Below are 26700 nucleotides of genomic sequence, written 5' to 3'. Positions count from 1 at the left end.
GGCTGTGAAAAGTGAAGTTTTGGATACAGGTGACCCTATATATATAGTGCCCCTCGACAGTCAGGATGAGAGCACGCCCAACGAGGGTCTTCCAGATTCTGACACATGGTAGCATCTGGGACTTCCCTTGATTCGACGATTCGACGCATCTGCCCCAGATCAAGCCACGTCGCCTCCATCCGCCTGAACGGGTTTGGCCCAATGGCCTCCTGTCACGTGACAAAAAAATCGCATCTCAGGATTCACTAACCGATGGCGGTTTGCGTTCCCGAGGAGATGGCAGAAACGGCAGTTTCTGTTCCCAATGGGATGTCTGAAACTAATGGAATGTCTGACACCGATGGGACGTCTGATGCCGAACCGATCATTGGTACGGTTGCCAGAGTTGGAGCATGATGTGATGGGTATCCACTCCTTTCGCCCGAAGCCGTCGCCCATGCAAAAATGCTGGCCAACACGACACCGACTCAGGAGTGGGGGGGCAACTGTTGGGATATACCGATCGACCCCTTTTACACCAACTCACCCTCGGGCCTGTCCAACCGATGCCCAACTCTACCGACTGCACCGACCGATGACTGCCGATAGTAGCTGCCGACATTATCCGACTGAAGGTGCATCGATCGGGCAGACCCATTCTATATCCAATTAGCCGAGCAACGGAGCCCAGATTATCGACTTACTGTCGGGGGGGGGGGGGGTGGCAGCCGACGTTTGACTCCCGCAATACGCCAGACCAGCCGATGGTGTCCCCGGATCTTCACCCGATATCCCGCGGTCAAATACCGACATATGATCGGTCGGCTCCCCCAAATACCGTACGACTGCTATAGGCTGCTGTCCTGATAAGGACATGCGGCGTGGCCGTCCTGGGGACATCGTCCTGCCAAGGACATAGGTCAATTTAGTGATTTGACAGCCCACGGTGACTTGTCAGTCCGCGGCGACTCTGACAGCCTCCGACGATTTGACAACTCCCTGGTTGTCTGCGCCATTAATGGCAGGATCACGCCGTGCCCTACTATAAAACGGGGAAGGCAACAGTGTTGAGGAGGAGATTTTTTCTAAGCTCCTGGGCTCTCTCTCTCTCGCTGAGTCCCTGATTCTTTTCTACTGTTGTCTAGTCTCTTTTCTGATTTGACCGTCGGAGGGTCCCTGTCGGAGGCATCTCCGGTCAGTGTGGACTTCTCTTGCAGGTGCTCGTTCCCGGCGACTAGGCGACGAGGGGATTGGCCGCAACATAAAGAAATCTGAATTGTCTGTGGACTCAAATAGGGGTTCTGATTTATGGAAGAACAGGGCTAAGAGAATTTTTTCCCCACATCTGGAGATGTTTTAAAAGAAGTCTGCTTCATGAACAGCATGATTTAGATTTAGTTTGGAGCTGGGCAATAAGATTCTTTTGCAGGTAGCTCTTTAGTCTTTTCCGACGCATATTATGTCGGCCGAAACAATTTGCTATGGTGTTATAACAGAAATGAAGCAACATATGGGCAATCTTTGTGGAAGAAGAAACAGAAACAAAGAGCTTCCTTCATTGGTTGACAAGAGTTTGTATTCCAAAGGAACTGCAGAAGGTACCAAAGATTTGGGTAAATTACAAGAAGCTCTAGCAATAGAAAGAGCTGGAAGTCTAACTTCTTGAAGTTCAGAATATTTGAACTTTTAATCAGAGAGAGAGAGAGAGAGAGAGAGAGAGAGAGAATATTTGAACTAGAATTGTCAAAGCCAATTATATATTGAATAGACTACTTCCAGTGCTCAAGGGAAACCTTCACAGCATTTCAGAAATGCTCGACTGATCCACCAAAAGAAAGAGAGGCGCTTGACCCAAAAAGGAAGAATACTGCAGGCTGAAGAAAGAATAGTTTTAGAGTCCTAAAGTTGTTGAAAAATTCCAGATAGTTATTTCCCCTGGACTCTAATAAAACTATTTCATTAAAATAGTTGAATAGCTTTATTCGTAGTTGCTTATCTTCGTTTCTCTCCTCCTGTCCTCAACTGGTTTCTCTTATGTTTTTATGTTTATTTATTTTGGTAGGAAAGGGGTGGGATCCCATTATATAGTCACTCATACTAGATCAGAGCTTCAGTCAAAACAAAGGTACATGAGATTTTTCTGGGAAGTTCAAGGCCCAGTAAATCAGAAAAAAATCCACTGCCGCTAGTTATATTGGAGGTACAAAATGTCGTGTTGGGTTGAAAATATATAAAGAAATATGATAAAAGAAATGAACTACTTCCAAGACTATCCCCTCTTTCGGGAATAAAGAGAGTTTTAAGAAAGTATAAAATAAAAAATCTAAATAAGAAAGCAAGTCTTTTCTCCATTTTAGATGTTTCACAGATTTATAACAGTATAAATGTCATATAACTTCAGAAGCGATGCAACCCTTCTAAATCTGAACATTATTCTTTTCAGAAAAGATGCAACTTTATGAAATATTTTAAATGTTGTAAAGTTTTCTGACGGCTAATAACTATCTAAGATTTTTAAAAAATTAAAAATTTTAGATAACACATATCTTATTAGAAATAAAATACTCAATAGAGTTTTATTTGTTTAAAATTTTTTATTATTTGAAAATATATTAATTGTACGACAACTCTCATTTATTTTCTAATAACCATATCACTAGTATCAAAAGACAGAAAAAACAAGTTTAGATTTAGTATAGTGCAGGCCTTAGGTGGATTACCCTTGAACCTAAGATTAAATAAAAATTATGAGAATTGAAAAAATAAGAGGATTAAACCATGATCTTAATTAGTCAAAACTCATATATTAGTTTTCAAGCTATATATATGGGGTTCTTGTTATTAAGGCAGCACATTACGGGCTATGTGCGTTATCTTGGTTTAGCAAGTCTATTAGGGTTTACTGATAATCTTTTGAAAACGGCCCTAACCTCCTTACTTGCAAAGGTAGAACTCATCAAGGGTGTCTACAACATCATTATTCACCCCACATAAGCTACAAATTTTATTAAGGACATTATCTAGTCTATTTTGTTGTGGATCTTACAGTGCATTCATATAGACATGAAACTTTATATAGTTTATACCTCTACTGTTTCAAAGAAAAAATATATTGAAAATGCAACCTTGGTATTGAGATTTCATGGATAATAACTTAACTAAATTTTTATTGAACTCTAAGCCGTGATTCTTCAGTTGTTGAGTAGAACCCTCAACTGATATCATCTTTTGGAATAGGTTACAAATAAGTTTATCTCTCTAAATCAGTAATAGTCCATGCCTCTCATGATTTTAATAATTTTGTCACTAGATAAAGACATTATAAGAGGATTAGCTAGCATGTGATCAATAGGAAGGTATTTAAGTACCACCTTACCTTTCTTCATAAGTTTGCTAATATAATTATATTTCATAGCAATATACTTACTATTGCTAGTTATTCTGTTATTCTTAGTATTGTGTATAGTAGCTTAATTGTCACAACACATCGTAATAGGATCTTAAGAAATTTCAATGAAAAAAATACATCTCAAAAATTACTTCATCCATAATATCTTTTTATTAGCTTGAGACATAGCAATATATTCAGATTCCATAGAAGATAATGCACCGCAAGATTGTTTTTTAGATGATCAAGTAATAATAGCACCATCAATAGTGAATATCCAGCCAGTAGTTGATCTAGAATTAATTTTATCTGAAGCCCAATTAGCATCACTTTAGCATTCTAAAATACAAAAACTATATTTATAATGCAAACTATAATGCAAAGTATACTTCAAATATCTTCTAACTTTACTAATTTCTTTCCAGGGATCATGACTTGGGTTAGTGGTAAATTTACTCAATATACTAACAGCACATACAATATCTAGTATTGTATAATTCATTGCATACATTAAACTTCTAATTATTTTTATATACTCTTCTTGATTTATAGATGTTCTTTTGTTAGGAACCAATTTATGATTTGGATTTATAGGTGTTTTAGAAGGTTTGTAATCAAAGTAATTAAACTTTCTTAATAATTTTTCAATATAATGAGGTTGGATTAAAATATATTCCCCATCTCTTTTGATTACCTTAACTCCTAAGATAATATCTATTGGAGCTAAGTCCTTGATATCAAATGATTGTGTTAAAAAATAATTTATTTCATTTATGCATTCCATACTAAAACTAAACATGAGCAAGTCATTCACACAGAGAGTAATTAATACTTTGAAATATTTTATTTCTTTAGTAAAGATAACTTTCTACCTTACTACTTTTAAATCCAAATTTCTTAATTTATATTTTAAACTTTTATACTATTATCTTGGTGCTTGTTTCAGTTCATATAGAGATTTATTCAATTTACATAATTTTCCTCTTATCTTTTAACAACATAACCTTCGGGTTGATTAATATAGATTCCTCTAACTCTGTAATTAGGTCCTTTTCAAATTCTAATTTATCAACATCATTCATGGTTAAATGTTCAAAATATATAGCATGTATTGCCGCAAAAACACTATTAGTCTTTAGATTTAAAAATCTACATGCTTTACTATGCAAAGAGTAACCAATAAAAATAGATTTTATAGCTTGATTTCCTAATTTAGCTCTTTTATTAGTAGTATCTAATACATAAGCAATACATCCCTATACTTTAAAATAATTAAGATTTGGCTTCCTATTTTTCTATAACTCATATGGAGTTTTTGAAGGAAAAGAAACTGTTTCTCTTCGGAAGGCCCAGGTTGCATCTAAAAATTTTTCTATTCATCTACATGATTAAGAATCAAATTCTTATCTGATTAGCAGCAGAACTAGAGATCAAATCTCAAATTATCTGATATAAACTTCTGTAGAGGCCCGGATGTGCAGACCCTCTACTTTGCATGCACATTAGATGCCACAGGAAAGCAGGATGAACTCCAATTCAATTGCCTTCACAACTCAATCAATAGAGAGATGAGATATGCTGGTATGACACCTCACACCAGTAGGTGGGATGCCCAAATAAGATCCATGCCCAAGGGAAGAGGGGCAGTAACAAGAGGAGAGGGCAAGGGGAAAGAAGGGACCTCTCTCTCTTCTCATGCTTCTCTCTCTTTATCTCTTCTCTCAATCTGATTTGTTTGCTATATATCCATAGAGAGACCCTCTCTATTTATAGATGATTTTTATGACCCAATAAGTATAGGAGCCTAATTCAAATCTGATTTGAATCAGTCCAATACTCATGAAAGAAGAATTCCTATATGAGATAGAATTGTCATTACATATGACAACCAATTTGCACCCACTCCCTCACCCACATGGGATGCCCCAAATGAGCAAAGCTTCAGGTGTTGGTTGGCCCATAATAGAGAAAAATCTTAATGTAAGTGGGAATACTCATATTTCATCAAAATGGATCCAATTCGAATCCAATTCGAAGCTGGTTTGAAATAATTTCGAAAGGTTGTTAATCATAATTTTTTTAGAATTTTTATACCAAATCTAAATTAAATTTTGGATCCAATTAAGCTCAATTAATTCAGATCTAATCTAAAATTGATTAACACTTAAATCCAATCTTTCACATGCTCCATGAATCATAGATCAAAAATTATTCATCTCTGAAATCGAACCTGAACCTCATGTGTAGTGCTAGCTAGACATAATCAATCCATAACTTAATTCTCAATTAAATTAGCTTATATGTTCAATCAAGTCAAGTACTTCTAAATTAGACATATAAATATAGTCCAATTCCTTCCTACTTTGTCTGACTTGTGTGTGTGACTCTGTAGGTTCAAACACTAAGCCGGTAGCACAGGAATCAATTCCTACACTAATTGAGATACCATCTAGCAATGGTTTCTGATGTCCAAATAGGGTGAATTATCATAAAAAAATATTTCAAAATCCATACACATGGTTACTATATAATTCATTATTTTGATCCTGAATACTTTAGGATGGTTTTAGATTAACTGTCAACCAAGATTACTTCATCCGCATTGTATTTTAATCTTTCAAATCCATCTCATGGATTATCCTGGCCAAAGCTTTGCTAAATTGAAATACAGTGATACATCAACTCCAATAATCTGAAGAAATCAATCCTATCTTGATCCACATACAGACTTCGTAAGTACTTGACTGTACCCAGTAGCCTTCCGTCACTGCATTAAAAATCCAGATAGTCTGGCACTAAATCACAGTGAGTTGCTTGCAAGTCACTATGGTGATCTCAGGTCTAAAGGATACTTATACATATGTATTTCGCGAGCAGCTCTTGATAGTAGAATACTCAGTAGATGAGTCACTTGTTCAGTGATAATGTACTCTTACATCTCACCTGTATGCCATATCAGTATCACCACACTCTTTAGTTAAGAGGACAACCAACCCATATGGCACACAACGATCTTCACTCGATAAATGTCATCGTCCTGTAATGATATATCATTTGGTTGCGAACATGTTTAAGAACTATATGATAAATCTTCCTTTTATTGCACACTAGCATAGTTCTAAGGACTTCATCATAATATAAGAGTTCAAGGAAGATGTAACTTTGTGATGAAAAAAATATTAGAATAATTTTTATTCATTAATTAATAACTCATATACAAAGATAAACTCAATCATCACATGATTGGTTTTAGAATATAATTTTCAACAACTCTCACTTGGACTAAAATCGATCGGGACAGTATCTTATGCTCATCTTTCATTTGAAATCATCGAACTTTTTGATCTTGAGAGCTTTAGTGAATGGGTTGGCTAAGTTCTCCTTTTTGTCAAACTTCTGAAGCTTGACGTCACTTCGATTCACGATCTCTCGCACCAAGTGATAGCGGTGCATAATATTTTGCAGCATCCGATGCAGCATTATATTCTGCTTCGCATACAGAATCGGCCACAATATGTTGCTTGAAATTTTTTCAGCAAACAACTCTTTCATTCAAGGTAAATATGTAGCCCGACACGCTTCTGCGATCATCACAATCTGAGTAGAAACTGGAATCAGTATATCCCATAAGTTTTAGATCAGTGTCTCCATAGATAAGCCATTGGTCTTTAGTATTTCTCAAATACTTAAGACTTACTTTCGCAATCTTTCAATACTTTTCATCTGGATCAAATTGGTACCTACTCATTACCCCTAGTGAATAGGCCACATCTGACCTCGTAGATGTCATAGTGTATATGATAGATCCCACTATCAAAGCATATGGTATTCTACTCATGCGCTCTCTCTCCTCAGGAGTTGTCGGACAATCTTTCTTGAAAAGAGTAATTTCATGACCTATCAGAAGATAGTTTTTTTTGAAATTATCCATGTTGAACTGCTTCAACAGGATGTCGATGTAGTGGTTTGGGACAATCGAAGTAACCTTCTAGATCTATCCCTATAGATCTTCATTCCAAAAATGTAGGATGCTTCTCCCAAGTCCTTCATTGAGAATTGTGATGATAACCATAGTTTCACACTCTGCAAAGTCGGGATGTCATTTTCTAGTAACGATATGTCATCTATATACAACACAAGGAAGATGACTATAGAATCGAAAGCCCACTTGTAAACGCAAGGCTCTTCTCCATTCCTAACGAAGTCATATATTTTGATCACCTTATCAAAATGTATGTTCCAACTCCTAGATGCCTGCTTAAGTCCATAAATAAATCTTTTCAGCTTGTACACTTTCGACTCATCTGTGGATGTGAACTCTTCAAGTTGTATCATATACATCTCTTCTTCCAGCTCTCTATTAAGAAAAATGATTTTGATATCCATCTGTCAGATCTCATAATCAAAGTATGCAGCGATAGTAAGTATAATCTGAATGGGCTTAAGCATTGCCATAGGAGAGAACGTCTCGTCATAGTCAATACCATAATGCTGACGGTATCTCTTGACAACTAGATGGACTTTATAGGTCTCTACCTTTCCATCTGCTCCTCTTTTCTTCTTAAAAATCTATTTACACCCTATGAATTTTATCCCTTCAGATGGATCAACTAGTGTCCATACACCATTGATCTTCACGGACTCCATCTTAGATTTCATGGTGTCGAGCCAATTTTGGGAGTTGGACCTTTGTATGGCCTCCATATAGGTAATCAGATCCTCATTCTTCTCATCACGTTCAATGGGATCACCATCTCGGATCAGAAAATTATAGTATCTGTCCGGTTGATGCAATACTCTACCAGATCTCCTCAATATCGCCTCTACTGGCTCCAAATTTGATTCACCAATCAAATCTAATTCTATATATGTTGGTCCTTCCACCTCATAAACTTCATCAAGTTTAATTTTACAGGCATTAGCTTCTTCTTCAAAAAATTTTTTTTCTAAAAAGACTGTCCGACTGTTGACAAACACATTTTATTCTGTAGCAAGATAGAAGTAGTACCCTTTAATTTTCTTTGGATACCCATGAACAAGCATCTGTCAGACTTCGGTCCAAGCTTATCTGTCTTTAAATGCTTGACATAAGCTGGACACCCCCAGACCCTAAGGTGTGAGAGCATCGGCTTACGTCCAGTCCATATCTCATATGAAGTTTTATCGATAGACTTGCTGGGTACCTTATTCAGAATGTAGCAGGCAGTTTCTAGAGTATATCCTCAAAAGAAGATAGGTAGACTCGCAAAGTCCATCATGAATCGGATCATGTCTAATAAGATTCGATTTTTTCTCTTTGACACCCCATTATGTTGTGGTGTTCCAGGAGGGATCCACTGTGAAAGAATCCCATTCTCTTCCAAATATATCAGGAACTCAATGGTGAGGTGTTTACCTCCTTAATCTGATGGAAGGATCTTAATACTCTTCTTAGTTTATTTCTCTACTTTAGTATGGAATCATTTGAATATTTCAAATGATTTTGACTTATGCTTCATAAGATAGACGTACCCATACCTCGATAGGTCATCTGTAAATGTAATAAAATTGTAATATCCTTTTCTGGCACTTATGTTCATAGGTCTGCATACATCAGTATGTATTAGACCTAGGACATCGCTGGCTCTTTTACTTTTTTCTTTAAAAGGTGACCTAGTCATCTTACCAAGTAGATAGAACTCACATGTAGGTAATGATTCGCAATCATCTATCTCAAAGATACATTTTTTGATCAACCTGTCAATCCTATTCTTGTTCACATAATCAAGCCTATAATGCCAAAGGTAGGATTCACTAACATTATCTAATTTAGGATGTTTACTGGATATGTACATTACACGAACAGGCCGTGATATTTTATATATATCATGTTTCAATTGTCCACGCATAATTGTAGTATCATTCATGATGATATCACAAAAATTATCTTTTATTATAAACTTATAACCAAATTTGACCAAAAGGCCTACAGAGATAACATTCATCATAAAAGAAGGACAAAATGATAATCATCTAGCGTGACACTACTAGACTCGAAGACAAGCTGCAAAGTTTTCAAGGTCAGAACTGGAACAAGACTTTCATCTCCAACGTTAAAGAACCACTCGCCCTCTCGAAACTTCCTACTTACCTGCAGTCCCTACAATGAATTGCATATATTAATAGGACTTTCAGTATCCAATACCCAAGTAGCAGTATTACAAACAGAAAAATTACAAGGTGTTATCATATAAGTACCCTGTGAAGCAACCGCTTGCGTCGTTTTCTTATTTTTAGGCCTGTTTGGATCAAGGGTGGCTATATAAGCAAGATAATTTTTTTTCCAATGATCTAGCTTCTTGCAGAAGAAGCACTCTATCTGGCTCTTATCAACTTTTGACGGTTTGCTTTGTTTGAGATCGATGGTATGAGATTTCTGCATCTTTTTCTTCTTTCTTCTCCTGGAGGATCGACACCCTACAAATGAACCTCCCACTAAATTCACTAGCTCCTTCTGGAGCTGGTGATCATTCTCAAAAATCTATAGTAACCCTAGCAAACCATAATAGTTTACCATAGGCTTCGTCATTCTATAATGACTGAGAAAAGATAGGTAGAATTTTGGTAGCGAATTGAGGATAGCATCTTTGCCTAACTATTCATACAACGAAAAGTTAAGTTTACTAAGGCATTCAATCTGCTCAATCATGTATAATACATGATCGATGACTGAAGTCTCCTCTCACATGTGGGCATTGAACACTGACAGGAGATTTTGTGTCTCTCCACATCCTCAGGAGTGTCAAAAGACTCATTCAACATTTGAATGATCTCCTCTGACTGCACATCCTCAAACTTACGACTAAGTTCGTCATTCATGGCTGCCCTCATCATGCAACACACAGTCGTGTAGTTATTGAGCCACTTCATGCAAGTATCTCTTATAGCACGAGAAGCATTGACTGTAGATTTTTTAGGTGCTTGATCCGTAAGAACGTACAAAATTTTCTCGTGCTTTAAAACGATCTTCACTTTCGATACCAGCTATCGAAGTTGGGTCCGATGAGCTTGTCACTACCCAACAGAGTATGGAGGGATAGTGTGTTGGCCATAACTGAAAGAAAAGACATTAGCCTAGTAGTATATGAATTATTTTTAATCTTGAAGATATAGACTTTAGTCTAAAGGTCCTCCCACTATTTTTATTTATTGGTAGCCTCTACCTTCAACTCAAAGAATTACACTAATTTCTTAGCGGGTACTAGAATTCACACGGACTGCATTCAGATCTGAGTGTGGTTCGACCAACCCTAGTGCATCCATGGGTAGGTTCATAACCAATTATTTCTCCAAACAACTTCTAGCAATAAATTTTATCCCAGACTTTCCTTCAGCAGGCATGTGGCACCTCTACTGAAAATCTCAATTAGGTTTAACCATTAACATGACACACCAAGTGTATCCAACAAATGGATATCCAGACCCGAGTGTGGCTCGATCAATCTGAGTATTGATCTGAAGGTACATTATGATGATCATATGATGAATGATAATTCTAATATGTAATAGACACCAAGCGTGTGGTGCCTTCAATGCCTATTTGAAATATTGGACTCATTATCATGCACCTTAATGGGAGGTAATGATCAAGTTATCTCATAACTTTATCATTTTATGAATTTAATAATTTAGAAGATTTGATTTCATTGATCTGAGAATAAAAGAAGAAATCGACCTGCGAGCTGCAAATCCTCCCACTGACTTTATCAAGTTATGTAAAAGATTAGATATAAGCTGGTCTAAAGACACCTAAATCAATCACACTGATTCATCTTAATGGCATGGATCTGCATGAATCGACTAGTAATCTAACCAAAATATAATCTATCATATTAACCAGATAAGTGAGATCAGTGGAAGGGATATGCTCTTCACTCATCGTAGACATATCTAGGTGAATAGCTCTCAATTAAAAATTACTTGATCGAATCTGCCAAACTTACCTGAGACACCAACTGGTTAATTAGTTTCGATTTGGTTCACCAGAAGATTTGGACTCAACAACGAAGCCATGATCATGGTCTATTTATTAGGGTCAAACATATAGACTTGATCAAACTACAACTATTGAGATCGATTTAGAGAAATACTGACCTGATCTAATTCAATACTTGATTAGATTTAATCAATTCTTCTGCATGATCCATATATATTTCTAACCCTAGGTCTAACCCATTAGAAGTACCTGATTCATGCTAACCCTTCACCCATCATTTTATATGGTGTCTTAATGATCTTCAATTCTCAAATCTAAATTATTCAAAACTTAATTCATAATTAAGTATGTTAAACATATGTTTCAGTCTGTAGAATTATTCTACAAAGATTTTTGGTAAAGCATACCATATGTTTCAACACATGAAAATAAACTTTCATAATATGTTTAATAATTAAACATACATAGGTATGATCTAAACTTCATACATATATCTCATGTATCATGACAATCTTTAGATCAATACTGATTTCATCATATGTAACATGCAATTCAGATCTAAAATAATTTTATATCTAAATTTTATCCTATTGTAATAAATTATAAATCACTTTAGATCTAATCTAAATAAATTTATGATCAAAACAATACATAAAAATTTATTCACTTTTTTTCTTCTTGAAATCAGATCACAATGACATCCCTACACGTCATAAAAGAATCCATCAAATAGACAAAAGAGAGATTAATCTCTTTAATCTCCTATGATCGGACGGTCTGGTGATCTCATCAATCTAAGTACTAGGCTACTAAGATCTGAAATCTAATTTTATATATAATTACATCAATATATAATTATTGATAAAATTATTTTATGTCATGAACATATCCTTGATCTTATCAATTATGTTCTTCATCTAATCTAATTAGATTTGATGTATCATATACATCATATCAGATCTAAAATATATCTTATACTGATTATAAAATATTAATTTTAGATTTAATATCATATAAAAAATTAATTAGATACAAATATGAATGCATAAGGAATAAATTTTTGATAAAATCTATTTTCACGCAGTGCTGAATTTCGATAGAATTCAGATCTAAATATCTATCAAAATAGATCCAATTTATATCTAAAATAAATCTCACTTCATAAAAAAAATAATATTAAAATTATATAAAAATAAATTTAAAACAGATTTTAATTCACATTGTTATTCCATCAGAAATTCAGCAATAGCAGAATTCTATTATAACAGACTTATAACAACCTCAATCAACTATTGATTAAGTACCTCTAATCTAATCAAAATTAGATTAAAAATTTTATATAAATAGATTTAAATCAAATTTAATATCTCATAAAAAATCTCAATTATATCTTATGTAATTAATCTTAAAAAATTTTGTTATGCATGTATATATTTCAGGCCTAGTCTAATACCAATTGAAGGGAAAGAAACTGTTTTTCCTCGGAAGACCCAGATCGCATCTAAAATTTTTTTTATTCATCTACATGATTAAGGATCAAATTCTTACCTAATTAGTAGTAGAACTAGATATCAAATCTTAAATTATCTAATATAAATCTTTGCAGAGGTCTAGATGTGCAGACCTTCTACTTCGCATGCACGTCAGACACCGCAGGAAAGCAGGATAAACTCCAATCCAATTGCCTTCGCAACTCAATTAATCGAGAGATGAGATGTGCTGGTGTGACATCTCACACTAGTAGGTGGGATGCCCAAATAAGATCCATGCCCAAAGGAAGAGGGGTGGTAACAAGAGGAGAGGGCAAGGGGCAAAAAGGAAAGTCTCTCTCTTCTCATGCCTCTGTCTCTTTCTCTCTTCTCTCAATCTGATTTGTTTGCTATATATCTATAGGTAAAGATTCTCTTTATTTATAGATGATTTTTATGACCCAATAAGTATGGTAGTTCTAACTCAAATCTAATTTAAATCAGTCCAATACTCATGAAAGAAGGATTTCTACATGAGATAGAATTATCATCACATATGACAATCAATTTGCATCCACTCCCTCACCTACATGGGACACCCCAAATGAGCAAAGCTCTAGATATTGGTTGGCCCATAATAGAGGAGAATCCCAGTGCAAGTGAGAATACTCATATCTCATCAAAACGGATCCAATTCGAATCCAATTCAAAGCTGATTCGAAATAATTTCGAAAGACTGTCAATCTCAAACTCTTTAAGATTTTTATACCAAGTCTAAGTTAAATTTTGGATCTAATTAAATTTAATTAATTTAGATTTAATTTAAAATTAATTAATACTTAAATCTAATCTTTCATATGCTTCATGGATCATAGATCAGAAACTGTTTATCCTCAGGATCGAACCTAAATCTTATGTAAAGTGCTAGCTGTACATATTCAACTCTTCAATCTCGTTTGATCCATAACTTAATTCTCAATTAAGTTAGCTTATATATTCAATCAAGTCAAGTACTTCTAAATTGAATAGATAAATATAGATCAATTTCTTCTTACTTTGTCTGACTTATGTACGTAACTCCATAGATTCAAACACTAAACTGGTAGCACAGGAATCAATTCCTGCACTCATCGAGATACCATCTAGCAATGATTTCTGACGTCTAGATAGGTCAAATTATCGTAAAAAAATATTTCAGAATCCATACACATAGTTATCGCATAATTCATCCTTTTGACTCTGAATGCTCTAGGATGGTCTCAGATTAACTGTTAACTGAGATTGCTTCATCTACATTATTTTTCAACCTTTCAAATCTATCTCATGGATTATCTTGATCAAAGATTTGTTTAATTAAAATACAGTGATACATCAACTTCAATAATCTGGAGGGATCAATCCCATCTTGATCCACACACAAACTTTGTAAGTACTTGATTGTATCCAGTAGCCTTCCATTACTGTATTAAAAATCTAGATAGTTCGATATCAAAATATAGTGAGTTGCTTGTAAATCACTATGGTGATCTCATGTCTGAAGGATACTTATACCCATGTGTTTCGCGAGCAGCTCTTGACAGCAGAATACTCAGCAGGTAAGTCACTTGTTCAGTGACGATGTACTCCTACATCTCATCTGTACGCCATACCAGTGTCACCATACTTCTTAGTTAAGAGGACAACCAACCCATATGGCACACAATGACTTTTACTCGATAAACATCATCATCCTGCAATGACGTATTATTTGATCGTAAACATGTTTAAGAACTATACGATAAATTCTCTCTTTATTACACACTAGCATAGTTCTAAGAACTTCATCACAATACAAAAGTTTAAAAAAGATGTAACTTTGTGATCAAAAAAATATCGGAATAATTTTTATTCATTAATTAATAACTCATATACAAAGATGAACTCAATTGTCACACAATTAATTTTAGAACATAATTTCCAAACAATTTTATCTTGGTTTTTATGTAAAATTCTGTTACTTATATAACATGTAATATATAAAGCTTCACCTCAAAAGCTCATAGGTAAATTAGTAACCATTTCAAGTAAACTTCTATTTTTTTCTCTCAACCACCCATTTTGTAGAGGAGAGTAAGAGGCTATTTCTTCTTTAACAATTTCATGACATTCACAAAAGATTTTGAATTCTATTGAGTTATACTTTCTACCATGATTGGACCTTATTCTTTTAATCTTCTTGCCAAGTTGATTTTCTATGTCTTTCTTAAAGATTTTAAATTTCTCAAATGCCTCATTTTTGGTACTTATTTTATATGTGTGTGTGTGTGTGTGTGTGTGTGTATAAAAGTAAATTTAGAATAGTCATCAATAAATTCTATGAAATATCTCTTTCCTTTTTGAGTTAATTGATCCTTATTATCATATATATCTATATAAATTAATTCTAGCAATGAAGTTGTTTTTTCTACTAATTTGAAAGGAGTCATAGTAATTTTTGCTTATGCACAACATTCACTATTACTAGCTAGAGTTGCCTATGTATTGATCATGTCATATTTGCAAGCAGAAGGAAGTAATGGAGAGTGCACCAAAGAACAAAGAAAGTGGCTAGAAGATGACTATATATGCTTCTACATTCTTCTCAATACTATGACCAATGATTTATTTAATATTTTTCACAAGTATGGCACCGGTCTAGAGTTGTGGCATACTCTCCAACAAAGGTATGTCAACGGGGATGCTGGAAACCATTCTTCTCTTATTAACAAGTATATTGATTTTAAGATAGTTGATTCAAAGCCTATTATTGAGCAAATAAATGCTTTGAACAACATTGCATGTGAATGTGCTAATGTGGATAAACCATTTCCAGAGATTTTTTAAGTTTCTATAATTATTGATAAGCTTCCACCTTCATTAAAGGACTACCAAAGATTTTTAAAGTATGAAAAAAAGTCTTTGAAATTAGATGAATTGCTGCAACACATTCAAATTAAATATGAAGCATGTAAAAGAGGTGAACTTAAGAATCAATGAAAAGATGACAATATTTACAATGTTGAAGTTCCAAACATCCTCTTCCAAGCCTAAAAATAAGTTTCATAATGGAAAAAAAGAATTTCTCTAATTTCAAGAGGCAGAATGAGGCTTTCAAGAAGAAGGGACAGAAAAGTAAACATCTTGCAAAGGTGTGTCATTTTCGTAAATGAAAAAAGAATGCTGAAGTTAAGATGATGGAAGTCAATGAAAAAATTATTGTCATACTCACTGAAATTCTCATTGTTAATATAAATGAAGGATGGTGGGTTGATTCGGGTGCAACTTGCCACGTGAGTCCTCATAAGAGTATGTTCAAGACTTATGAGACTCGATAATGAGAAGACTATATTCATGAGCAACTCCTTTACTATTGCTGTCATTGGTAAAGGGACAATTCAACTTTCTTTTACATCTAAAAAATTTCTCACTCTTCGAGATATTCACTATATTCTTAGAATTAAAAAGAATCTTATTTCTGTTAAGAAACTTAATGATCATGATTTTAAAGTTGTATTGGATGTCCAAAAGTAATCATCTCTAAAAAGGGATCATTTATTGGAAAAGAATATGCCATGGATAATATATACTTGCTTAGTATAAATAAAGATGTTATTATTTGTATTTATATTGTTGATGATCTATATTATATCACCTATCTCTTATAGTTTATCCCATCAAGCCTTTCAAACCTCACTATTTCTATAGTTTGGATCTTGATAGCTGGAGAATCCACTTTCAACTCACTATCTTTAAATTGCCGTGTTGGGTTGAAGATATAGAAAGAAATGTGATAAAAGAAGAAAACTTAGTTTGTAAGGCACTTTCAAGAAGCTATTTTAAAGATAGTGATTTTTCTCTTTTAGATGCAAAAGAATTCTTGAAAATCTCATCCATAGGATACAATACCCAACATAAAGATGATATAAGATTGTATTATTTAATCATCTTTAATCAAAAATCCATGTCTAGAAAGATGAAGTGAAGAAAGATAGTTTTAAGAAAGGAAAGTTTATAATAGAGTTTGAACAAGAAAATAAGTTTTTTTCTCAATTTTAGGTGTTCCGTGAATTTATAAGAGTACAAATGTTGCAGCATAACTTCAAACAATGCAATTTTCGATAGGACATTGCATACGGTTCTTTTTAAAAAGATACAATTTTATAGAATTTTTAAATTCTTATAAAGTTTCCCAACGGCTGATATCTACCAAAGAGTTTAAAAAATATTAAAATTTAAATAACACGTATCTTATCACAAATAAAATACTTAATAGAATTTTATCTACTTAAAATTTTATTGTTAAAAAATATCTTGATTATACGACAAAAAAAAAAAACCACCAAAATCGTCCCGGCCAAACCAGAAGTGGAGAAGGTAACTTACTCACCCACTAGGTTGGCTGGCTGCCTAACTAGTTTCTCTTGTTCAATAAAAACATACTAGCGTTTGGAAACTAGAGATACCTAATTCCATGGACCATTTAGCCCATTCATGCCACATACCACGGATATAGAGGCAAAAAAATCAATGTTAATCTCATCTACACCCTTTATCACTCATCTATATTTCCACCAAATCAGCTGATCAAAAAACAAATTGGGGCCAAATATCATGCGAACTTGGGGACCATCTTTTTCAACCGTGCATTGCACGATCTTACCTTCTTTTAAACGAGTTCCTTTTTGTACCAAAAAAAAAAAAACGAGTTCCTTTTAAAAATTAATTGCGAGTGACAAGTCAAACATATTCCTTCAATCACGTGCTATGCACACTGCTCTCCTAATAAATTCCTCCTCCTCTCGTCTCGCTCATCCCAACTCCCACACCACCGCCCTGCGGCCTCTCTCCAAAATTATCCTTCCGTTACCAGGAAAAAATAAAAAAAATGGCACGCCTTGACGCAGGTAACCCTCTCCCGCTAATCTTTTCTATGCCTTAATTTTCATTGCTTAGCACATAAGATATTTTATATAAAAAAAATAATTTTTTTTATATGATTTATAATTTTTTTGGCTCACAATCAATATGTGATCAATGATATATATATTTTTTTTTATAATATAACATAGTTTTTTAACCAAAACAGAGTGTTTATGCATCCAGAATATTTTTCTCTTTATTTTTATACATACGAGCAGAAAAAATCTTATAGTTACAAAAATGGTCTCTTTTTTGAGGTATTATTATTGTGGTTAAAAGTTTATGACTCAACGGAATAAAAATTGTCCGCTTTGGGACGCAAGCCTCGTGATTTTATCCTTAAAAAGAAGTCTTATGTAAGGAAAAAAAAAAAATCCTTTCTAATGGCCCTAACCCCCGTCACATTGTCCATTCTCCTTAGAGACAACCACCGTGGGCTCCTTCCTCTCGGACAAGACCGCCAAGGTGTTCATCGCCGGCCACCGCGGGCTCGTCGGCTCCGCCATCCACCGGAAGCTGGTCTCTCTGGGCTTCACCAATCTCCTCCTTCGCACCCACGCGGAGCTGGACCTCACCCGCCAGTCCGCCGTCGAGTCTTTCTTCGCCGCCGAGAAGCCCCGCTACGTGATCCTCGCTGCGGCCAAGGTCGGGGGCATCCACGCCAACTCCACCTTCCCCGCCGACTTCATCTTCGTCAACCTCCAGATCCAGACCAACGTCGTGGACGCCGCCCTCCGGTGCGGCTCCGTCCGCAAGCTCCTCTTCGTGGCCCCCTCCTGCATCTACCCCAAGCTCGCCCCCCAGCCCATCCCCGAGTCCGCCCTCCTCTCCGGCCCCCTCGAGCCCACCAATGAGTGGTACGCAGTCGCCAAGATCGCCGGCATCAAGATGGGCCAGGCCTACCGCCTCCAGCACGGCCTGGACGCCATCTCTGCCATGTCCACCAGCCTCTACGGCCCCTTCGACAACTTCCGCCCAGAGAACTCCCATGTCCTCCCCGCCCTCATGCGCCGCTTCCACGAGGCCAAGATCTCCGGCGCCAAGGAGGTCGTCGTCTGGGGCACTGGATCCCCTCTCAGGGAGTTCCTCCACGTCGACGATCTTGCTGATGCTGTCGTCTTCTTGATGGACCGCTACTCGGACCTGGAACACGTGAATGTCGGCAGTGGGAAGGAGGTGAGCATCAAAGAGCTGGCGGAGATGGTGAAGGAGGTGGTCGGGTTCCAAGGGGAGCTGGTCTGGGATGCCACCAAGCCGGACGGAACCCCCAGGAAGCTCATGGACAGCTCGAGGCTGGCAGGGATGGGGTGGGAGGCGAAGATCTCGCTCAAGGATGGGATAGTTGATGCCTACAAGTGGTATGTAGAGAACGTAGCAAAGCAGCAGCAGTGATGTTCTGGTGTTCCACTGGTATCTTTTTCTCCTCTTCTTCCATTTATGTTCTATCTGATGGTTTCCAGTATATCATTGCTGTTGTTCGAATGTTGGTATGCTTTCGGGGAGAGGACTATATTGAGATTAAAATGTTATCTACATAAAAAGTCTTTGATGGATATGTAATGTTATATTCTTGTCGATTTTACTAATAAAGAGTATCATTTTGCTCCAATAATGTTTTATGTGAAGCATTTGTTGGGTTAAATCAAAGTGTCTCGATATAACCGATGGATTCAAAATGAATTCACCTTTGAAAGAATGGCGTTATGGGAGGATGGCATCTTTAGTCCCATATTGATTATGAGTCAAGAAAAAATATGATTTATATCAATTAGAACCTTCTCTTCTATATGAGATGTCTTTTAAAAGACGAAACCATAAGAACCCCGTGCCATAAGTGCCAGAGGAGGGTCGAGTCTTGCACATCTCCGATGAAGATTAAGGGGATTAAAGAGTAAAACATTAAAATTATGAAAATATCATTGAATATTCTTTAGAAGAGGGATCCTGAGGTCGAGTCGACTCAATATTTTTTTCTTGCACATTTCCAATGAAGATTAAGGAGATTAAAGAGTAAAACATTCAAGTTTATGAAAGTATCATTGAATGATCTTTAGAAGAGGGATCATGAGGTTGAGTCAGTTCGATATTTTTTTCTTGCACATTTCCAACGAAAATTAAGGGGATTAAAGAGTAAAACATTCAAATTTGTGAAAATATCATTGAACATTTTTTAGAAGAGGAAAAGAGAGGAAAGTTATGTACAAAATTGGATATTCTTTAGAAGAAAAACAAAGAGGAAAGTTATGCACAAAATTCGATGAGCCTTCAAGAGTGATCTTCTCCATCATCAACGGTATCCTCCCAAGTATCAAGAAGAGAAGTTCAAGCTTTAAAAGAACAACTCATCATCAACTTCTCTGTGCCTAAAGAGTTTTATTTTTCTATTTTTACTTAGTGCTAAATTTCTATATTTTATATTTTGGGTTTTCTTTATAAGTATCTTTTGGGGTGAAAGAAATTTGGATTAGGTCCGTCCAAGTCTGTAATTAGACATTGTATGATTTTGATTGGTGAGTCTGAAAAATCAATTAGATTGATTGTGAACCTAAAAAATAATCGATGTAAAAATTTTTATCAGTGATCTCGAAAAATCAATTAAATTTATTTGTAATCTCGGATAAAACAAACACACTATAATCGGACTAATTATAGTGAAATTTTCAAAAAAAAATTGGAGAGTAGATATAGGTGTGAGGTTGCACCAAATCACTATAAATTGCTATATTTGCATTATGATTTGCTTACTTATTTTGCATTACTTTTAATCTTATATTATTTCTTCTATATCTTAATTCTGTTGTAGCATACTGCAGATAGTTTATAACCATATAAGTTAGATTAATTGAAAGTACATAATTTTCTTAGATTTCATATTTGATTAAATTTCTTAAAGAACCCAGTTCACCCGACCCCTCTTTTGGGTTGCTAATCCTTCTGGGCAACAATTAGTTTTAGAGCAGGTACTCTTATATTCATTGTTGGCCTAGTGGTCTTGAGCTAAAGATTATGGTAACTCTGGTTGGTTCCTTTTTTACCGAAGGTCAATCTATCTCTTGACCACCTCCTATCAATAGCATTAATTACATATTTTGGAAAGCACGTATGAAATTTTCATACAAACTTTAGATTATTATATGTGGAGAATCATAACTAATAGACCACATACATCCACAATTATAGTTAATAGGGTATCCTTACTTAAACCAAAAAAAGATTGAGAAGAGCGTGATAAAAGCTTGACACAATTAAATACAAAAGTTATTAATATTCTCTATTGTTTATTAGATGTTAGTGAATTTAATAGAATATCTATGGGATAGATTGAGAATTCATGAAGGAACAAGTCAAGTCAAAGAGTTCAAAATTAATTTACCTATTCATAAATATGAAATATTCAAAATGGAATAATATGAGTAGATTTCTAATATATTTTTTAGATTTACTAATATTATTAATACTCTAAATGGCCTTGGCGAAACTTATACTAATCATAAGTTTGTTTGTAAGAAAATTTTTGAGTTGAACCTCACTTTTAAAATCTTCATTTATACTATAAGAAATTTGACTATTAGCGATGGCAGTCAATTTGCTGTCGCTAATACTATTAGCGATGGCAGTCAATTTGCTGTCGCTAATACTATAGCGATGGCTTCTCGTCATTAATTGGTGATCGAAAAAATCCTAGCCGCTAATTATCACTATTAGTGATGAAATTTTTAACCATCGATAATAAAAATATTAGTGACGGTATTAGCGATGGCTAAATTCTTTCTCTATTTATTTTTTTATTTTTAAATAAAATTTTTAAAAAAAATTAAAATCAATTAGTGACAGCTTTTTTGTCGCTAATGCCGTCACTAATAATTATTAGCGACAGCTGAAGCCGTCACTTTAACCATCGATAATAGTTAATTTTAATTTTTTAATAATTCATAATAATATTATATTATTAGCGATGGCTGCAGTTGGTAATAGTTAATTTTATTTTTTTTAAAAAAATTATAATAATATTTTTTTAAATTTATTTTAATTAATCACAATCAATTATGATTCCTAACACCTATTATAATTAAAAATCTAAAAATAATATGACAATCATAAATAAAAAAATAATTATATTATATTAAAAATATAAATTATATAATTTTACAAGTAGTATCAAAAAAAATATAATATATCAAAATAAAAAAAATTAGCCCAGATCCTCCTCATCCTCTTGCTCCTCTCCAGTAGCTAGTGGATGAGAGCTACTGGAGAGGAGCAAGAGGATGAGGAGGATGAGAAGGATGAGGGGTACATTATATATTTTTATTGCACATATACTCAAAATTTTGTTATCATCGAAAAGAGGGAGCTTATTGACCCTATAATTGATTTTGATGATTATTAAACTTTGAGTAATTATTAGTCTAATCATGTATTTCAAGGTATAAAATTTTTTAGATACTTAAAATGAAAAATTTATTCATGGGACAAATATCTTAAAAGAAGCTAAGTCAAAACAATTCAAAGAGAAATTTATAAATTTTTGACTTAGAGGAGTCGATCTCAGAAGGCTAGGAGCAGACCCCTAAACAGAAACAAGTAGAAAACAGAAGAATTTTAAGTTTTAAGAAGTTTAGAAGTTGACTCTAGGAGAAAAGGAGTCAACTCTGGTATGGTTGGAGTAGACTAGCATATACTCGAGTCGACTGTTAGATGTGTGCTCTAGAAAGCCATTTGTTCGCTGATATATTTATATTTCAAGACTACTTGTATTTATACTTGTAAAATTTTATTATTAATAAAAAAATTTTATTTTTAATTATATTTATGAATTCATGATTTATCCTAGAAACTAACAAAGATGATTTTGTATATTCTCAAAGAGTTAAAAATTTGAGATATACATTATTAATGATTAGTTTCTAAATACTCCCGATCGAAGGATCATTATGCAGAATAGTAATCAATCCATTTAAGATTGATGCATAGATCATCTTTCTTTTGGATAGATGAGTCTCGAGTCTGTGGTATAGGAACACTGGGATGAGAGTGCAGATGGTTGTTAGAGAATAACTTATGCTGAGCATGTCCAATATGAGAAAATTACTTGGATGTCTACTCACTCATCAATGATCTTCTTGATGCTGCAGTGATGTCAGTGATCCTTTGATCTACGGTGCATTGACTATTCACAGTGAGGCTATTGAGTTTGATTGTATGTTTCCTTAGTCTCTAGCCATTTGAGTTCTTACTATGTAAGTTGGCTACGGTAGATTCAGATTCGCTATTAGGAGTAGGATATACCAAGAAAGAATCTATCGATCTTGATAGAAAAGGAGTAGTCCTATGTGATTCATGAGATTGAGTTCAGAAAGTCTTTGATCAAAGCAAGTATGAATGGTGAAAAAATTTTTTACAAAATTCATAGATGAATTCGAGTCGAGCCAATCTTGTATATGACTGACGATAAAATTTGATGAGTTTTTCATGACCTTCATCTAGTCGAAACTCATGATAGAAAGATTGAATCATATGTTAACTGCACCTAGAGGTTCATACTTTTATTTTACTAAAATTATCACTATATACTACTAGATATTACTGATGGATTGTGAGACTCATCGAGCGTGATCTTGATGATCGATGATCCTCAAAGAATAAAATTAAAATTATTTTGATATATCGAAAAGAGTTTCGATAATATTATGATAGAGATCATAGTATATCTTACTATCAAACAGAATAGAACCTATGGAGTCACACACAAAAGTGATTCTTGTCTGATCAGATAGCTGATTAATGATTATGAATCATTGATGGATAAATTATCAATTTGATTGATGATTAATCTTATACAAAAATTATAATAAAATAATTTATTAGTATTAATAAATTTTAGAAGATTAATTAGTAATTGGATTGCTAATTGGCTCAATTTGATTGAGCAAAGAAGTTCGGATCAAGTCTAATTGAATTGGATTCAGTTTGACTTGAATCGGATTTAACTCGATTACAAGGAAGATTAGTTCCTGATTTGATCAGGACTTAGATTCAATTAAATTCTGATTTGATTAAGATTTGATTTGCGTAATTAGGTGCCTAATTGGATTGGGTTTACCTATTTATTTGAGCCTAACCATATGTGATTTGGATAAGGATCAAATAAGAAAACCTAGAGTCCAGATGAGAATGGACTCTTCCTCCCTTTGCACCACCCTTTTCTGGATGCCAAATTTTTTTCATGCAAGAAAGATTTTTGCGTGAGATTTTTCATGCCTTCACCCCTTCACGCACGCCCCCTTATCCACACTAAACACCCTCTTCTTATCGCCCCTCATGGTAGGATAAGAAAGTTTTAAGTTTGATTTAAAACTATCCTTATTAAGAAGAGGTTGTTTTCCATCTTAACCAAATTCTTTTTGATGCCTACTTTAAAAGGATTTGATTTTTGGCATGGAATCCCATTAGATTTCATTGTGAGAAAGTCTCCATGAGTTTTTTAGCATGAAAATATTTTGGGGCGTTGGATCAAAGGGTGGTCACTTCCTTTCTTGGCGTGTAGAAAAATAACCATAGATTTTTTAGGGCTTGGATGTTGAGTTTAGGAAGAAATAAAAGAGAGAAAAAGAGTTTTTCCTTTCAATCTTCTTCCACCACCTCTTAATCCTTCTAAAAGGTGTCTTCTTCATCTCTAGAGGAGTCTGAGAGATTTAAAGAAGGCATCGAATCAGCCATCAAGAGAAAAGTCTGCAAGAGAGCTAGCACCCTAGTGATTTCGACAACCTCTGTTCAGACAACGGACTCGTATGGATACCTGTGGAGGTCGGATAATTGTACAGCTTGAGAAACCTCATCAAATCATGGATCATCAGTTGTAGTGTATTTCGACCCGTGCAAAGGTAAGATTTGATCTCAGCTTATATAGTAGATAGATCTGCTAGTAGTGATCTATGATTTAATTTTTAGATTGCATGCATGTCATATAATCTAGGATTAAGTAGTTTTCAGATCTGATCTGATGTATATTAGATTAAAAAGTTAATTTAGATATATTCCACTATGTGCTTGATCGAAAAATTTTTAAACTACATGTATGAAACTCTCGATTTCTAATAGTGGTATCAGAGTCACAGGTTCAATCTTGACATACATGAATCTGAAATCTGATTTACAAAAATTAGATCCAAATTAATTTTATATGTTAGACATCATTCTGAGATAAGATTATCCTGACATAACTTGATTATGCTGAAAGATTTTCCTAGAATGATGTAGAACATCGTAGTTTAGTAGATCTGAAAATTTCTATATCTTATGCTTGACATATTACAGTTGTTTCAGATTTGAAATTTATTTCAGATCTAAAATAAATTTGTTCTTTTTTAAATTTAAATTTAGATTCAGATCTAAAGTTCACATGTCATATTTTGTTCAGATCTGATCTTGTTTTCAGATCTGAAATTAGATCTAATTTTAAAATCAGAACATGAAAATTCTGCATCATGTTCATATATGAGATATGTGTAGACATGTTTAGATCTGAATTTATGATTATGTATATGATATATATTCCATGATTAAATCTGAATTATTGTTCATATATGTGTTATGTGAAAGATAATCTGATTTGAAATTTAATAGATTATATATGTGATATGTTAGATTAAATTTCAAGTAGCATAAGATCTTAAATATATGTGATACATGTTTTAGATCTAGATTTTACTTTTATGCATATATTGATATATGTTTTTGATTAGTTTTAGATCAGAAAATGATATATATGATATATAGTTCGTACACAATTGATCTGAAACTTAATTTCTGCAAAATTCTGGATCTGAAACCATATGATCTATTTGCATGAAACTCTGAAATTGTGGCTAGCATGCTTGCGAAGTCGACTCGGATTCAGTTCGAGCCAACTTGAGTCCTTGGCAAGATAACTCATCCTTATTGGAGTCGACTTGAGACCCTGGTTAGTTGGCTCATTTGTGTATGAGTCGACTTAATTCTGCAGGCATGGACTTACAATTTTTGTTCGACACAGACAAGTCGACCCGAGTTCCAGGATGAGTCAACTCGAGTCTGTTGACAGCAAAAATTGCATGCAATGCAGTCTAAATTAATTTAGATTAAAAATTATTTTGATATTCAAACTAAATTCATGTTCATAATGTACTTAATTAAGAATTAAGATTTAAAATTAAAAAATCTAAAATTATGAATTTAGTATTCAAATTTCAATTGCATAAAGCATGGAGTTAAGGGTGTGGATAGCCCAATTAGGTCTAATTTGAGTGGTTGAGCAAATCGAATTGAATGTTGATTAAGATTGGATCAAATATTCTTATGACCAACCAAATTAGCTGTAGTATGGTCGGATCGATTAACAGCTATATGTTATCGATCAACTTATGACTTAATTCGGCTTAATGGATCGAGCCCGAGTCAATAGGTTAATCTGATCGATTCTAATCAACCAATTTGGTATCTAAAATAAATACATAGATGGTGATTTTTTAATTGATTTTATTGTCTGACCTAATCAATTCGTTGGTGTCTAAGGAAAGCAACAGGGAGATCCCCATATATCTTAACTTATTTGGTCATTTTGGAAGATTATGTTTTGAATTAGGTTACTTATTGACTCGAGCTAGCCCATGCCAATAGGTTAGTCATAACTGTTATGACTAATTAAGAATGAGATCTGAATCTAAATTTTCTTAATTAAATATTAAATTTAGCGATCTTCCATCGTTGTAGAGATGTGGGTGCTTTCCTAATGTTGATCATTCTCGGCTAGTCACAGTGGTTCGGTTGCATCAGGAAGGCACAACCACTCTATTGGCATTCGATGCCCCAGGGTGGAGATAAAGTTAGACCCAATAACTGTTAGGTGAGGGACCTAATGACGGCTCTACATCAATTAGTAAATGATGGATCTGACTTAACTAAGAAATGTG

At 34.4% G+C, this 26700-nt stretch overlaps 1 protein-coding gene across 1 annotated transcript; it reads left to right on the top strand.

Annotated features, from left to right (window-relative positions):
* Positions 1 to 252: 252 nt before the first annotated feature.
* Positions 253 to 19316, top strand: LOC105031980 (probable GDP-L-fucose synthase 1). Its single transcript, XM_029260865.2, has 2 exons — positions 253 to 370; positions 18171 to 19316. The coding sequence occupies exons 1-2, from the start codon at positions 253 to 255 to the stop codon at positions 19139 to 19141; spliced, it is 1089 nt and encodes a 362-aa protein (XP_029116698.1). The 3' UTR covers positions 19142 to 19316.
* The last annotated feature ends 7384 nt before the right edge of the window (positions 19317 to 26700 follow it).

The sequence above is a fragment of the Elaeis guineensis genome, chromosome 1 (genome assembly GCF_000442705.2).
Source record: "Elaeis guineensis isolate ETL-2024a chromosome 1, EG11, whole genome shotgun sequence".
NCBI classification, from domain to species: domain Eukaryota; kingdom Viridiplantae; phylum Streptophyta; class Magnoliopsida; order Arecales; family Arecaceae; genus Elaeis; species Elaeis guineensis.
The sequence above is the reverse complement of the archived record's forward strand: the minus strand, read 5'-3'. Positions and strand labels throughout refer to the sequence as shown.

Bases quoted from the DNA above. Each gene is read 5' to 3' on its own strand.
- LOC105031980 (XM_029260865.2), top strand. From the start codon at position 253: ATGGCGGTTTGCGTTCCCGAGGAGATGGCAGAAACGGCAGTTTCTGTT. The intron at 371-18,170 runs GTACGGTTGCCA...CATTCTCCTTAG, and splicing joins TGATGCCGAACCGATCATTG to AGACAACCACCGTGGGCTCC.